Below are 16,735 nucleotides of genomic sequence, written 5' to 3'. Positions count from 1 at the left end.
CAAAGTGATGCTGCTCACCCTTACAGGGACATGGGGTGCCCTATTTTCCTTTCTTTCAGTGGCATAACTGTAGGAGCTCAATTTAAGCCTGTTGTGTGGATTAAATATAATAAAGACCTTGGAAAATTATTTTAGAGGCTTGAGCTGTTTCAGTAGAGCCTCAAAACTGCTGTGAGAGCTGTTGCTACTTCAGGCTGGGGGAATTACCCAGGTCCAGGGCTGGGGAAGGGCTGAGTGCTGGCTGACACCCTGAATATGGACTCCCAGCTGTCCTCTTTCCTCCTTATTTCCATTCCAGCCCCTCCTGTGCCCATCCCCACCATCTACTCTGAGTGAGCCTACACAACCCCCAGCCAACCCAGCCCCTCTCAGTAACAGACACACACACACAGCTCCACACCTTTTGGGTTGGTTTGGTTTGGTTTTTTGGGGGGAGGGAGGGGGGATTTGTCTGGTTTTGGTTTGTATTTTTTTTTGGTTTCTTTCTTTCACTGTGGATGTTGTACCAGTTTTATTGGTAAAATTAACATGAAGCCTCACAAACGCTGGAACATGCTTTTCCTTTTAAAGAATTTCCACTGGACCTTAATGGTGAGCATCCAGTCGTTGACATATAAACTCTTACAAGCTGATGTGCACACGTGCGCCCGGGGGAGTCGGTGGCAGCGTCCTGGTGTCAGGGATGGTTTCTGCGCGATGCACTGGGAGCCCACGATTCATTTGCCAGCCTTCTGGGCCTTCTGGGCAGACTTGGTGACCTTCCCAGCCCCACCACTCTTCTTCTCCACGTTCTTGATGACGCCCACGGCCACGGTCTGCCGCATGTCACGGACAGCAAAGCGGCCTGAGGGACAGACAGAGGAGGAATGCCAGTGAGACACCAAGGCTGCGCTCTTTGGGAGGGTGGTGGTGGGATCTACATCCCCCTACTCATGGTGCCATGTGCTATCCCTGCCGTTGGAGCAGGGACAAGCCCTGAGCTATCAACCCTTGCTTGTCCTGATGCTCCCCTCTATTCAAATTACTGTTTTTTAAACTTAAACCTCATTTCTTCTTTGCAAGCTTCCATCACTGCTAAACTTCCAGATGTGCAACATCAGCCTGGTCTTGTTGAAGGTGTATCTGCCCATGGCAGGGGGTGGAACAAGATGGCCTTTAATGTCATTTCCAATCCAAACTGTCCTAGAACTCAAGCCTGGCACTTCCCTGCATTAAAAGGTGGCCTCCACAGAGCAAACTTCCTTCTTTCTTCTCCTGACCAGTTGTTTTAGGGCAGAGAGGTGGAAATGTTTCTGTGCTCAGAAACTATCATGGTTTAGTAACCATAAAGGAAAAGTCTTGCTGCTCCCAGAGAGAAGCAACCCAGCCTTTGGAAACCCAGCTAAGAAGCACATGGGGAAGCAAAAAACCATCCTCAGCTCCCTCCCCATCTAGCTGGGAGAAGCTCAGAATGCCTGGTGTGAGCTCTGCACCCACAGAGCCCTCACAATCCTCCACAGGAGACCTCCAAAGCGCCATTCCCTTACCAAGGGGTGGGTACTGGGAGAAGCTCTCCACACACATGGGCTTGCCAGGGATCATCTCCACGATGGCTGCATCACCCGACTTCAGGGACTTGGGATTGTCCTCCAGCTTCTTGCCGGAGCGCCGGTCGATCTTCTCCTTCAGCTCGGCGAACTTGCAGGCGATGTGTGCGGTGTGGCAGTCGATGACGGGCGAGTAGCCAGCGCTGATCTGGCCAGGGTGGTTCAGGATGATCACCTGGGGGACAGAGCAGTGTCATGGTAAGGCTGGCTGTAGGACCATCAGGGGGTTGGATGGTGGGGATGGACAGAGATGAGAGATCTCTGCAGCCAGATTGTGGAACTTGGGGATTATTGCAAAGGGCCTGGGTGCAGGGCCCTGCTGGGAGCTGCCAGCCACAGCTCAGAGCAGGCTTGAGAGAAGAGAGGGGTAGAGAGGATGAGAGTAAGAGTGTAAAAGGGTAAGAGAGCAAAAGCATAAGAGAGTAAAAGGGGTAAGAGAGCAAAGTTCCCATTACAGTACAATAAATTGTCTTCTGTGTTGAATATTCTGATTCTCACTAACCAATCTAGTACAATATACAAATTCTATAGCATTTACATACAGCCTATAAGAATCACTACATTACCATACTGTGCTACATTTTAAACCCTAAAAACTCCTCTTTGGGCCCCTTCTGCCAAGCTAGTGGGGTCTGCTCTGACCCTTGGACCAGCCTTCAAGCAGAAGGTGTTGTTTCATCAAAAGAGAATTACCTTCAGCCAGCCATACTATTGTTTTCCCATTGTTTTCCTATTGTAACTAAGGGATCTCAAAGCTTGCTTTCATTTCAATCTCGCTTATAGCTTCTATACTCTCAAAATCTTTTGCCAGGCAATCATGTTTATAAGGCTTTCCTGTTTCATCTTCCCCAACAGCTGGCAGCTGGGGGATGGCAGCAAGCCAGGCGTGGTGGCACCACGCTCACCTGAGACGTGAACTGGGCAGCCTCCTGCGGCGGGTCGGACTTGCTGTCCCCGCAGACGTTGCCGCGGCGGATGTCCTTCACCGAGACGTTCTTCACGTTGAAGCCGACGTTGTCGCCAGGCAGAGCCTCGCTCAGGGCCTCGTGGTGCATCTCCACGGATTTCACCTCAGTGGTGATGTTCACAGGGGCAAAGGTGACCACCATGCCAGGCCGCAGGATGCCGGTCTCCACTCGGCCCACGGGAACTGTGCCAATGCCTGCAGAGACAGGGACAGAGTGCAGCAAAATTCAGTCTGCTTGGTATGTCCCTGGGCCAGAACCTGGATTCAGCAAAAGCAAGATTTCTCCATTGGTTGCCACCAAAGGACATGTTTGATCCTTGCCAAAACCCCCAAGCTTTCAGCAGATCAACACCAGAATCTTGATAATCACTATGAGTCCATCCTTCCTATTCAAAGCTTTTGACTATGGGTTACTTCTTTTTTAAAAAAGAAGTGACCCATAGTTATAAAGTCCTGAGCAATCTGCATGCCCCAAAAGTTCTCCTGGAACAGCTGTGGCATGTCCTGCATGGAGGACTGGGACATCCCAGCATGTGTGCAACAACACTGTCCACATCCCTGATGGCCACACCACCAGCTGTGACAGAGAATGAGGGTGGCTCATTAAATGACTGGGATCATTTGCACCCTGTGTCATCAAGAGACTCTGGGAAAATTCCCCTTAGGAGGCATGTGAAGAATGATTGAGGAAAACAACATTGAAAAGAGATTGAAGAGGTTGGCTGGACCCATCTGGTCCTCCACATTCACCCTGCTGCTTCCAACTCCACTCTTCCCAAGGTGTCTCTCCTCCCCAAGGACTTGCCTCCCAGTAAAACCATATCCCTTTGCCCCAGCTGAGCTAGGGCAGGAAACAGACCTGCTCACCACCTTTCATGCCCACAGCAAACAACAGCCACCTGCATTAAAAACCCAGCTAAAATCCCATGTTCAACCCCTGCAGTGCATGTGTCCTTGGAAAAGGGTGGGAAAGAGCTGGAAAAGTCTGTGCCCGCCTGATCCAGCAGCCAGGGAGTCAGCAGTGCTGTCCACTTATGCCAGCAGGTCAGGGAGCTCACAGAGGGGTATTTATAGCTGAGCAAAGTGTCCCCATCACCTCTGCAGAGGGAAGGGGACACGCGTCAGCCATGGTGCTCCCTACATGGCTGGCACAGCTCGGCAGCAGGAGGTGCCAGTGATGGACACCAGCATTTGGGAAGCCTGGACAGGTCACAGCCAAGCTGCCATGCACCAGCTGCAGCAGCCCTCCCTGCTGGTCTTGTCTCTCACCTGGGTCACAGAATGTGTTTTGCTGCCTCCAGCTTGCCTGGCCAGCCATGACCTCTGGGACACACAAATTTGCAGCCATTTTGGCATTGTGTGTTCCCTTGGGAGAGCTCACAAAGCTGCTGCTCCTCTCTGGTCCCTGGGCACCTTTGGGCATGTCCACCTCCACCCCAGACAGCCCAAGCTCAAATGGGGTTTTTGCCCTGGAGCTACCACCCCTTTTCTCCAACATTATCTCTGGCTTGAAGAGTCAAATCCCTCCAGTTTCCCAGCACCTGGCAATGTCATTCCCAAATTTCTGTGGAATGAAGACTCAGTTAAGGCAGAGGAGGGGTAAGACTCACCTCCAATCTTGTAGACATCCTGGAGGGGCAGGCGCAGGGGTTTGTCTGTGGGGCGGGTCGGGGGCAGGATGGTGTCCAGGGCCTCCAGCAGGGACACCCCGCTGGCATTGCCTTCTTTGCGCTCCACCTTCCAGCCCTTGAACCAAGGCATCTGGGGAGAGAGCGCCAACAGAGAACCATGGAATCACAGGATGCTTTGGATTGGATGGGACCTTAACAACCATCTTGTTCCACGCCTCTGCCATGGGCAGGAACACCTTCCACGAGACCAGATTGCTCCAAGGCCCATCCAACCTGACCTTCAACACTTCCAACATGCCCTGAGTGTGCCTCTCCTCAGCACCCAGAGGTAAATGCAGAGAGCTGTCCCACAAAGACAACATCCAAAAAGTCAGTCCTGCCCTGTCCTGGCTTTACCAGGGCGCTGGGGAGCTCCTTCCACTCCACCATCCCTGCAGGCTTAGTTGCCCCTCTTTGCTCAATCTCCCTCTCTCTCTTCTAAAAAGCAACACATCCATTAACAGGAGAAAAAGGATGGAAGTGGTTAAAGCCAGCAAACTCATAGCCCCCACTTCCAACAGCACCCCCTGGGCACTGCACCAGCTGCCTGGATCCCACCCTCCAGGGATGCTGCCTCCAGCACAGGGACCACGGGGTCTGCAGCCAAGTACCAGCTACAAAGTGCTCAACCAAGGTGTTCTCCAAGGCGAGCCCCAGAGAGATGCTTCTCCCCACCGTTTCCTGCTATCACCCCTCCAGGGTCTGGATTCTAAACCCTGGTTGGGAGGATGCTGCAAACCCAGCTGCCAAGAGATAGCATTGCTTTTCACAGATGTTCCCTTCTCCTGCCTTAAAGTGGGTTTTAAAACTAAAAATTGCCCAGAAAAGAGGCAGAGAGGGGTGGAAATGTGCTCAGGCACCATGGTTAAATGCAGGGAAGTGACCAGTGCTGGGGTGATGCTGCACATCTGGAAACTGTAGCAACATTTGGAGCTTGCTGGAAAGAAAAATTTAGTCCCGGGTCTGAGGCAACCCTAACACAACAAGCAGAGGTCAGAGCCTGCAAGGCCATTCCCTGCCTCTGCACAGAGAGGGTTAGACAGTATTTTCCCATTATAATGTCAAATGCTTCCTGTGTGTCCCAAATCCATCACACATTTTGTGGATGTGGCTTTTTTCCCTTAGCACCAGCACCAATGGCACAGTGCAGTGGGCAGAGGCGGCTGGGGTGAAGCAAGACCCCAAAGTGCCCCCAACTTCACAGGCATCCCTGCAGGATGTGGCTATGCCAAGTCTGATTTCCTATCCTGCAATCTGCACCAGCTTTGGGAAGGAGACAGGGAAAGCATGCATCCAGGGAACTCAGCTTGCATCCAAAGCATTCAGGCCAGCCCCTTCAGAAGGTCACATCTGACACCACTTGTCTTTCCTGGTGGCAGTGGCAGGAGGAGCCTGGGGACACTCTTGCAGTGGGTTCTTCCCAGGGCACTGCAGCTCTGGCTGTGCAGCCAGACCCAGAGCCAGGCACAGCTTGGCAAAATGGGAGCTGCATCCAGGCAGTGAGGGAGCCTCGTGCTGAGTGCAGGATGACTCAGAGCTTCCCCCACCCTGCTGGTGCACGGCCCAAACGCCAGGCAGGGCCCTGTGCCAGCAGCTGCTGGTGGCCACCTGCCCACAGGCTCTGCTCTCAAGGATGCTGACCACCAGGTACCCACAGCTCCCTTCCCTCTGCCCCACACAGCTCTGGCACACAGGAAAATAACAACCTCTGCCCATGTCCCTCTCTCCAGGGGACTGCTGACATGCCAAAAATCAGGTAAAGATGAACTTAGAGACCTTCTGGGAACAAATCTCTGCAAAACCTCAGCAGTGAAAGGCACCTGCAAAACCTGGTTTGTGCTGCCTCCTATGGCCACCCAAATAAAACCTCTGTCATGAATTCCCCAAAGAGTAATTCCTACTCCACCACTCCCATGGCAAAAGCACGATCTGACCAAATCCTGCAGGCAGACAGGCTCCAGCTCCCCAGAATAACAGCTGAGCTCCAGCTCTTTAACACTCAAAGTTTATTTTACAGAGCAGTCGCCTTTCCCTGTTTTTCCCAGCCCATGAGCACCTCAACACCCCCCCACACACACAGTGTTGAGGCTGCAGCCCCAGGCAACCACACCAGAGACTGGGAGTGTTTGGGTTGCAGCATCCCATGGGGTGAAAATCTCCCAAACCACCTTGGAATGGCCCCGTCCTGCCAGCTGGAGCATCACAAAGCTGCTTCACAGAATACCCCACTTCCCAAAAAGCTCTCAAATGCCAAACTTTGATGGAAGCACAGCCCAGCTGTCATGTTTTCAGTTGGCCTTGGGATTCTGTGCAACAGGGCTGTGGGCTGGAGTCTCCCACACAGAGCCAGCTCCACCACACCCCCCTTGCTCAGAGGCAACAGGAGCTGCAGGGACATCATGGCTCCAATCCCCACTTTCTGATAAGTCCCCTGACAGACAGACAAGTCACTTGACTGCCTTGTGCTTCAGTGAAACCTGTCCAGAAATTACAAGTGAAAATAATCAGAGCTTTTTCAGGCAAGGAAAGAGAGAAGAGACATCTACACCAGGTTCCTGCTTAAGCTCTCACAGAGACGATGCAATATGAGGAGGAGGAGTCTGTACCCAGCCCTCTCCAGAAGAGCTCACGCTCTTCCAGACCAGGCCAGGTTTTCTTCCCAATTCCCTAGGAGCCAGCTGGTTCCTTAGGACAAAGGAGAGAGTTGTTTCATGCTCTGCCTTCTCTCAGGCAGCACATCACACTGGGAACCTGCTCTGAGACCCCTCTGGAGGAAGGGGGTCACAGAGCCCCTCCTGCTCTGTGCCTCCCCTCTGCTGCCTAATTATAGGAGAATGGTTCAGGATCATCTTCCCAGCCCAGCAGCTGCTGACATTTGGAGCCTGCCTGATTTGAGGCACTCAGGAACCACGGGGCTGGGTTTGGCATGGCCGTGGCTGACCTTTATCCCAGCTCTGCTCCTCAGGGAACAGGAATCTCCCAAGCACCCCAATAATTCCTTCCTTCCAAGCCATCCCAAGAGAGCTGCCTTTACTGTGCAGGGCAGGAGCTGTGTTTCATGGCTGTGCGAGTTTGCATTGCAGCACTGCCCTTCCTCAGGCCTGTGATCCCCGACCTCCCTCAGTTGCTGCTGGACTCAAGGATTGCCTCACTCACCACAGAGCCCTGCCCTCACCCACAGGTGATGTCCTGAAGTCCCCCTAAGCATCAAATTTCCCACTGGTTTCACAAGAGATTCCTGGGGTGTCTGATCTGAGCAACTTGCTCAAGGTCACACAGAAGTCACCAGGAGAGCAGGGAGCTTCCCCTGGCCAGAACTTTCCAGCCCATCATTTCTTTAAAAGATTAACCCTGAGGTAGATTTTTCTCCAACAAAACCAGTGTTAGAATAGTTATGGGCAGCCTGTCTGCCAAAAACCTCCATCCTTCTTAAGCTGGTGTATGAAATGATGGCACAGGCCCACTCAGAGCACCCTGCCTTTGTCTCCCCACCATCCCCATCACACAGGGAGTAAAAACCAACTGGAAAAGGATCAGCCTCAAAGGGATACTGTAGGGAACTGTGGTTTTGGCATGGGAAACCTGGTACTTCCTGGAGAAAACACCACTTGTAGGAGTGAGATCCCAGCACTGGAGGAGGAGGTTTGGCCACAGCAGTGACACAGAGCATTGATGGAATAGAGGACCTGAGACCCAGCTGCACTGTGGGAGCTGATCCAAGCCTGACCCCAGATTGTGTTACTCCCCTCAGAAAACAATGCCCTAAAAACACACCCTCTGCTCCTGCTGAGAGTGACAATTGCTTCTCTAATATCACCATGAGCTGTGACAAGGCGAAAACTTCAAATCCCTGCCCAGAAGCAGAGCCAGGCAGATCATCTCCTGAAGATGCTCATGTTTAGCTGCTGGGTGCCTGGCCTGGGCACAGCACCCATGAACAGTGAGCCCATCCATCCTGCCCAGGGCCAAGCAGAGCTCCATGGCACATCACCTGCTGCCTTTGTGCACAACAGGTGCATGAAATGCTTGCAGAGCATGGAGTTCATCTTCAGGGTCCTCAGGGTGGGGGGGAGAAGTGTAACACAAGGCACACTTACATTGGGAGAGGGCTCCAGCATGTTGTCTCCATGCCAGCCCGAGATGGGCACGAAGGGAACTGTGGCCGGGTTGTAGCCGATCTTCTTGATGTAGGCGCTGACCTCCTTGACAATCTCGTCGTAGCGCTTCTCGCTGTAGGGGGGCTCTGTGGAATCCATCTTGTTGATGCCCACGATGAGCTGCTTCACCCCCAGGGTGTAAGCCAGCAGGGCGTGCTCGCGGGTCTGCCCGTTCTTGGAGATGCCGGCTTCAAATTCACCCACACCGGCAGCCACGATCAGCACAGCACAGTCAGCCTGGGGATGGAGAGCAAGAGAATTGCTGCACAGCCCTGGTGACACCCCAAGGGCTTTGAGCAGCTGCCAGCTGCTGATCTGCCTTAAAACTGAGCCAGCTGTGCTATTTCAGACTTTCCAGCCTCACATGGTTCTGCATTGTGGGTGGGAAACCAGTGTGCATCTCTCCTGGACTCTGACAGGACCTCACCTCGATCATCTACAGACAAGGTTTTATTTAAAACCCTACTGAGGTCTTGCAAAAAAACCTCCCTGGGTGATGGGTGTGACTCCAGGAATGGAAAGTGTTCCCTAGATTTGCTTTTGTACCAAAACACACAGCAGAAACTGCCTGGGTTTGGCAGAAAGCCATGCCCAGTCCAACTGGTACCTCACTGGGCATGCAGTGGGGTTCACCCAGCACCCATCAGTCACAGGGAGATGCAGGAATGTCCCACAAAGCAATGAAGGGAAACCACCCTACTCAGGAAGGGTAGGCCATTGGGTTTGGCAATATAATGTGGGACAAAGACAGGTGTTTGATGGAAAGGAAGGAGAAAAGATCTGTGGAGCCTCCTTTATCCAATAAAACCAAAGGGATTGGTGGAATTCTCTTGTATATCTCATCTGGCTGAGGCTAAAATAGTGAGGAGATGCCCTCACACAAAGGTCTGTAGCTCACAGCATCCCAGCTCCCAGGCAGGCCACATTCATCCCACCTTCTCATGTGGGTGGAAATGGGGTGGAGAAATCGCCTCTTTGTGCCCAAAGAACCCAGGGAGGTGCAGGACCATGGTGTGCTGGGTCCCCTGGTGCCACCCAGTTTCTGGGGTGGACCCTGCTGAACACTCCTCCATGTCTGCTCTCTCAACTCCCCACCTCCCAAAGGACCCCAACAGCACCTGCACGACCCTGAGCTTGTGAACAGCCCCAGCCTCTCCCCTCCAGCAGCCCCCCATGCCCTGGGCCCCATCCCTCACCTGGGAGGTGCCGGTGATCATGTTCTTGATGAAGTCCCTGTGGCCAGGGGCGTCGATGATGGTGATGTAGTACTTGGTGGTCTCAAACTTCCACAGAGAGATGTCAATGGTGATGCCACGCTCACGCTCGGCCTTCAGCTTGTCCAGCACCCAGGCGTATTTGAAGGATCCCTTCCCCATCTGGCCAACACAGAGGCAAGAACTAGTGAGAAATAGTGAGCCCGCAGCACTAGTGATGGCCTCCCACCCTCCAGGGCACTTCTCAAGCTCACACAGCAAATATTTAAAGGTAAAATGGCCTGAATTCAGGATCTAATGGTGGTCTATTTACTAAAAAATACAGCTGAAAGTATATACTGTTCTCAACATGTTCCTCAGCAGGATGCAGGAGAGGCTGGAAGAAGAGCCATGAAGTGAATTTGCGAGTGGGGCTGGATGGGCAGGATGTGGAGGCAGCAGCCCATGGGGTCTCCTCCATGAAACACCCATCATGGTTCTGCACTGCTGCTGGGAAATCCTGTACAGAAACATGGAAAGCTGCTTCTTGTCACACTAAATGTCTCTGAGAGGATATTTATATACTTATCCAATTTCCTAATGTTAATGGAGTTATTAAACAGAAAAATGGCTGTTTATGAGATTTATTTTATTTCATGGTTTCTCAGAGTTGCACACACAGGGACATGGTCTAGTGGTGGGTTTGCCAGTGCTTGATGATCTTAGAGGGCTTTTCCAACCTAAATGATTCTCTGATTCTGTGATTTTAATCCATGACTCAGACCTGTGAGGCAGCTGGTTAGTGGGAAAGGGCATTGCTACACGAGTGAGCCCAAAACCGGCAGGGATGGGATAGGTTTAAAGAAATGAGTGCATTTCTTGAATGGGTTAAAAGAAATGAGAGATGGTTGCTACGAGCAGAATAGAAACGTGATTGATTTTTGCCACAGAGTGTGCAAATTCACAGGAAAAGCTACTGTGAGCTGCAGCCAGACCAACTGTTGTTGCCAAATGGCCAAAATCTCAGCCAACATTGTAATGCAGGAAATCACGCTGGGGGAGATTAGCTCCAGTAAATCTTCATGCCCTGTGATAAAGCACATTCCCTGGTAAAACCACGGTGGCACTTCTAGGAGGCCTTCTGCTTGGGGCTGGAGCCCTTTGACGTCACTGCACCAGGGAGAGCTGGATTTCCCTCCAGCCTGGAGGTCATGCTCCCGGTCTGAGCTGGGATCCTGCCCAGGTGGAGATGGGGCAGGACAAACCCACCCTTGCTGACCACACTGTGAGCTGGGGCAGTCAGGGGAGCTTGGCCAAAGCAAGGGGTTAAAATGGGCTGCAGCCATCAGCTCTTGGCCTCAGATACAAGGAGGTTTTAAGGTAGAGAAAGGAATTTAGGTCATTTGCAGATGATTTAATGGTCTCCTATTGTTAGGCAAGGTCAGAGCTGTGATACACTGCTTCCATCCATCCATCCATCCATCCATCCATCCCTCTGTTCCCTGCAATCACAGTTTCTCCTGGCCCATTATCAATCATGGACAGAGGGAAGCACTTCCCGATGGCATGTACTGAACACTCCAGTGATGAGCCCCCCCAGGAAAGGAAGCACAGCATCCCACCCACACCTGCCCTGCCCACACCCTGCCCAGGGGCTGGTCTGCTGCTCTGCTCCATCTCCCATACTCCAGCCCTGCTCCCAGCCAGCACAAGGAATTAATGGTGACAGCCTGTTTCGTAACAGCTGAGGGCTGCGATGACTTTGCAGCTTGCTCCGGAGGATTAAGGGCAAAATCCTAAAGCCAGGGGCAAGACTTCCCCTCCTCAGAGGGGAGGCCAGGTCGAGGAGGTGATGCCCCATCTCTGCTGGGAAGCTGTGAGCTCTCGCTGGCATGGAAAAATCCAGAATCAAGTCTCTGCTCCTGAGCATCCTCCTGACACTGGATTTAGCAAGGGGGTGGAGGAGGAGCTTGGAGGTTTTTAGAATCACTAAATGGTTTGGGGTGGAAAAGACCTCAAAGATTGTCTCATTCCAATCCCTCTGCCATGGACAGGGGCACTTTCTACTAGACCAGGTTGCTCCAAATTCCATCCAGCTTGGCCTTGAACACTTCCAGGGATGGGGCCAGTTTAACCCTTTCCAGCACTCACATCAAACTCCCCCTTCCCAGGAAACAGGGAGGAGTCATCAGAGTGTGCTCATTCACTGCTGGAAATGGAGGCACAGCAGGGAATGGTGCATTTGTGCATTGCATTAATAATGGGCTCTTCTCGGGCAGGAGGTCAATCTGCACATCCCACAGCCTCTCCCCCATCAGCAGCCTACTCCCTCCCTTCTGGATGGGGAAACTGAGGCACAGAGCAGAGCCCTGGCTCTCCCATGGCAGCTGAGTGGGAATCAGCCCCTTCTTGCCATCAGCCATGTCCACATACACATAACCATCTTCTCATCATGTGTGTGACCCCTGCAGAGCTCGGCATCACACGTAACATGAAGACAAATGAGATCCTTTATTTAGCAAACAGTTTCCCTCCTTTCATGGGGTGTATTCAGTTACCCAGGGCTGGTGTTGAAAAACCCAGGGTATTATCTAGCTCTGCACAATACCTTCCCTGTTCAGTGCCAGAAATAGCCTGAATTTCCCTCATCGAACCCCAGTGGAGGGACAACTTTCTATTCGGAGGCCACAAATACTGATTATTTAATTTTTTTAAAAAACAGAACAACTCTTCTTTCAGAGATACTGTTACCTCTGCCCTTGAATTGAAAGGAAAAAAAAAAAAAAAAAGAAGAGAGAAATCCTCACTCTTTTCTCTTAAATAAAATAACAGACCCTGGGGTTTTTTTTGTTGGCCTTTTGGGTGCACGCAGGCCTCCATTTCCTGTGAATGCCACCTAATGGAAGCAAACCCTTCCCCAGCCCTGCATCAGAAAATGGAGTCTGTAAGCTCAGTCAATAGGCTATTAATAGCAGCCTCCGGTGCCCGCGGATCCTGGCAAGGCAGTGAAAGTGCCTGTTCAATTAAAATCACTGCAATCACATCGACAATATCCTCACCATGCCTTATCTGATCTTGTAGGTAAAGGTGGGGGAATTTGTGGAAGGGTATCAGCAATCATTTTAAACCAGGGATAATTCTGTATGAAGGAAGAGGCTCTTTGGCTTAAGGATGCAAAAAAAAAGGCTGAAAGTGAGGCAGGAAAATAAGGGATTTAGCTCAGATGCTATCGGCAAATGAAAAAGGTTAAGGCAGACAGGCAGAAAAATGTGAAATCAAAAGTGGCAGCTCTGTAAATCTCTTTTTTTTTCAATTAAATGTGAGATTTTGACCAGAAAAAAAAAATGGGGAAAAAAAAAGGAGGGATATCTGCATTCCCAGAGCGATGACGACAAGCCATCTTCTGAGTGACAGGAGCTGCCCTATGGATAACACAGCCAGGCTGTTCCTGGCTCACCCACCTCTCTAGAATTTACCATCATCAATTTCCCAGCACTCCCAATTGACATTTTTCTTCCCAAGACTGTTTTTTCCTCTTTAATCTTGAGGCTTGCCACATTACAGGTATCAGGTGGTGCTTTGCTGTGTGGCAGCTTCTAAATGCGTGCACGATAAAATTGTTATAAATGACACCACTGCAAGGGTCAAACAAAAGAATTTAACTTCAATGTTCAGATTTCCAGCCAGATTTCTGTATCATAGGCTGCCAGTCACACTACACACCAGACCACCTGCCTGAGGAAAAAGGGGATTGAGGCTTTTCAACTGCATCAAATGAGTGGTCCAGCTGATGCTGCACCTTGCCTCCAGCAGGCACTGGAAACTGATGCTTCAGAGTGAAATTCAGGCAGCCCTGACCCATGCAGGGAGGGATTATCAGGTTTTCCCCTCTCACACACCATATTTAGAAGGAATTTCATGCCTTGAAGCATCATGATTTGTGGCTTTTCCAGAATCCTAGTGATTACTGCATCTTGTAGACCTCGGCGTGCTCCTGCCCTCATTAACAGCCGGCAGCAGGGAGTCCCCCAGCTCCGGAAAAAAAGGGTGGCCAGCGCCCAAATGGCCTCATTTCCCAAGGCCAGAGAAAGTCGGGAGGACTCAGGGGCGCAGAGGGAGAGAAACAGATGGGAACAAAGGGAGAAATGGAATGCAAGAGAAGGGCAGCACCAGCAGAAGGGAAATATTGCCCGCGGGATGCTGGCGGGGATCAGCGCGGAGCATCCCCGCGGGTGGGAACGCGGGGCGGGGGCGGGCTCCTCACCTCGGCAGCCTCCTTCTCAAATTTCTCAATGGTCCGTTTGTCGATGCCCCCGCATTTGTAGATGAGGTGCCCGGTGGTGGTGGATTTCCCAGAGTCCACATGCCCGATGACGACGATGTTGATGTGCGTCTTCTCCTTCCCCATGCTGCTGCTGGGCTACGCGGGGCTGGCCGGGGCGGGCGGCGCTGGGGAGGGCGGTGGGAACGCAGCTGCCTTTTTTTGGGGGGGAGGCTGCGAGGGGAAAAGAGTCAGGAGAGTCAAAATGAGCCCCCCTATGTGCCAGCCCCTTCCCAAACCTTGGGGAAAGGATGTCCTCCCCTCGCCCCACCTTCTCGCTGGACCATGCGCCCGGGGGTGCCCGGCCTCGTCTGGCAGCTCTGGGTCAGAGCCAGCGTGCCCTGGAGGAGGCCAGCCGGGCTATTTCGGGCTGCCATGTCCAGCCTCCAAGTCTCGGCAAGACGCCGTGTGTTTATCGGCATCTTGCCCTCCGCCTCGGAGACCCCCAGCTCCCAGCGCTACGTCATCGATGCTTCGAAGGTGCCCTTCCCTCCTGGAAAACCTTCCCGACGCTCAGGGATGCTCTTCTCGCTCTTTCCAAACCCGAGGGTATCTGCTGCGTGCCCTGGGAGGAGCCGAGGGTGCCCGTCCTCCCGGGCTGCCCCCACCGCTCCCCAGCTGGGCACACAGTTCAGGTGACAACAGAGTGTCTGCAAAGCGGGGCGGACAAAAATAGCCCTCGCCTGCTGCCCCGAGCAGGGCTGGTACAGCGGGGCTGCCCAGGGCTCCTCTGAGCCTGCATTTGGAGGGGTGGGGGTTATTATATTTTGCTGGATGGAACAGAGGGAGGAGGCTAAAAACGCAAACGGATATATCCGGGGAGCTGTCCTGGCATCTCCCGGCGTTGCCATGGCTCTGCAGCCGCACACAAACCGGGCACAATTAGGAGCTTTAATCTGACGTCTAAAAAAAATCCAATTTCACGAATCTGCCCGTAGAAGTAAAGGAGGTCAGGAGGAGTTTGCTGCTCTAATAGCGACTCAGTCATGCGGGTGGGAACATTCCCAGCGAGAAGCTTCCCTGGGCAGCAGGAGCGGCGGCTGCCCCGTCCCTCCTGCCCTTGAGCCCTGCCAGCCCCGATCTGGCCATTTTGCGGCTCCACTGAGATGCTCGGTCCCGGAGCTCCCAGTCTTGGGTGCGGGTCCCTCCCTCCCCTGCAGACCCCTGGCACACGGGGGGAGATGCAGGATCGCCTTGGGAATTGGGGAAATATTTTTTTTATTCCTTCCCCAAGGCGCTAAAGGCATCCCTGCCCATGTCCGGGGGGTTGGAAGGAGATGATCTTTAAGGTCCTTCCGACCCAAATCATTCGAGGGTTCTGATTCTAAAGGCAGGGTGGGGGGAGGGGAGGGGGGAGCTGAGGGGGGGATTATCAGGTTTTCCTCCTCATGCACGACATCTAGAAGGATTTTCACGTCCCGGAGCACCACGGCTTGCGTGTTATTCCCCACCTGCGGCAAGGACGCACCTGCGGGATGAAGGAATGGTCCAGCCCCATCCTTTCCCTCCCGGGGGTACCTGAACAGCACCCACACAGGGGAGGGGGGGCACTGATGCCCCGCAGCCCCTGGGGCAGGGCACCCCCCCCGCATCCCGGCTGTCCCCCCCATCCCGCCGGGGTCCCGCAGCTCTTACCGGGGCGGCGGTCGGGGCGGCCAGAGGCTGCCGGCTTGGGCTCCGCCGGCTTTATCTCCGCGGGAGGGGCCCACCTATCGACGGCGGCAGCGCAATGCAGCGGCCCCCCCGCACTACGGCAATGCGGTACCGGGCGGGGGAGGAGGAGGAGGAGGAGGAGGCGGCGCGGGGGGGACGGGGGGAGGAGGAGGAGGACGACGACGAAGAGGAGGAGGAAGAGAAGGAGAAGGAGGGAGAGGCGGGGAGGGAATGTGTAGGGATGGGAAGGAGGTGGAAGGACGGGAGATAAAGGGATGGAGGAAGATGGAGGGATGGGGAAAATGGAGAGGGATGGGAAGGTGGAAGGGTGGAAGGCTGAAGTCAGGGGGAGGCGGCAAGATGGAAGATGGAGAGATGGGAGGAAGGTGGAAGGAGGAAAGATGGAGAGACAGGAGATGTGGAAGGTGAAGGCTTGAGAGGGAGGTGGAGAGATTGGAGGCAGAAGGATGGAAGGATGGGAAAAATGGAGGAGAAATGGAGAGGTGGAGGGGTGGAAATGGAGGGATGAGAAGATGGAGAGATGGAAGACAAATCAGAGGGAAACAGCAGGATGGAAGATAGAGGGATGGGGGAAAGATGGGAGGATAAAAAATGGAGAAACAGGAGAGATGGGCGATGAAGACATGAGAGGGAGATAAAGGGATGGAGGAGATGGAGAGACCAGAGACAGAGGGATGGGAGGAAGACAGGTAGATGGAGGGATGATGAAAGTGGTGTTTGGAAGACAGGGGAAATGATGGAAGTGCTGGCCCCGGGAGACTTGGACTCCCTGTGGGAACCTGGGAAGGGACAGGGCTGGCTTTGGAGGGGGCCACCAAATCCCACATCCCTTGCTGTGCCCCAGTGGTGCAGAAGGGCTGTGCTCCCACCGGGGCTGGGAGGAGAGGGGTCCCTGCAGGGCACAACACGACCCTGAGGGCACTGCCCCACATCTCTGCCTCATCAGTACAGGAGCAAGTGACAGAGCAAGGGACAAACACAGCAAAACAGATTTCTGCCTCTGCAACACGTGTGGGGGCTGCTCAAGAATTTGTGATATAACAACAAAATCGCATTTTTAATGGGAAGTGGGGTTGAAGTCCTAGGAGGACAAGGAAACTATAAACCATAAACCTTCAGTAATATAATGACATTTTCTTTGCATCAAAAAAAAATATATAGCGGTCA

The 16,735-nt window shown here is 53.1% G+C and overlaps 1 protein-coding gene across 1 annotated transcript; it reads right to left on the bottom strand.

Moving 5' to 3' along the window:
• Positions 1 to 496: 496 nt before the first annotated feature.
• Positions 497 to 15,684, bottom strand: EEF1A2 (eukaryotic translation elongation factor 1 alpha 2). Its single transcript, XM_005489115.3, has 8 exons — positions 15,530 to 15,684; positions 13,838 to 14,068; positions 9,577 to 9,756; positions 8,321 to 8,617; positions 4,164 to 4,314; positions 2,492 to 2,748; positions 1,527 to 1,761; positions 497 to 844 (listed from the first exon to the last, which is right to left on the bottom strand). The coding sequence occupies exons 2-8, from the start codon at positions 13,979 to 13,981 to the stop codon at positions 717 to 719; spliced, it is 1,392 nt and encodes a 463-aa protein (XP_005489172.1). The 5' UTR covers positions 13,982 to 14,068; positions 15,530 to 15,684; the 3' UTR covers positions 497 to 716.
• Positions 15,685 to 16,735: the final 1,051 nt, after the last annotated feature.

This window comes from Zonotrichia albicollis, chromosome 17 (genome assembly GCF_047830755.1).
Source record: "Zonotrichia albicollis isolate bZonAlb1 chromosome 17, bZonAlb1.hap1, whole genome shotgun sequence".
Lineage (NCBI taxonomy): Eukaryota > Metazoa > Chordata > Aves > Passeriformes > Passerellidae > Zonotrichia > Zonotrichia albicollis.
Note: the sequence above shows the minus strand (reverse complement) of the source record. Positions and strands in the feature narration are given on the sequence as shown.

Bases quoted from the DNA above. Each gene is read 5' to 3' on its own strand.
- EEF1A2 (XM_005489115.3), bottom strand. From the start codon at position 13,981: ATGGGGAAGGAGAAGACGCACATCAACATCGTCGTCATCGGGCATGTG. The intron at 1,762-2,491 runs GTGAGCGTGGTG...TCTGTCCCCCAG, and splicing joins CTGCCCAGTTCACGTCTCAG to GTGATCATCCTGAACCACCC. The intron at 845-1,526 runs GTAAGGGAATGG...TCTGTCCCTCAG, and splicing joins CTCCCAGTACCCACCCCTTG to GCCGCTTTGCTGTCCGTGAC.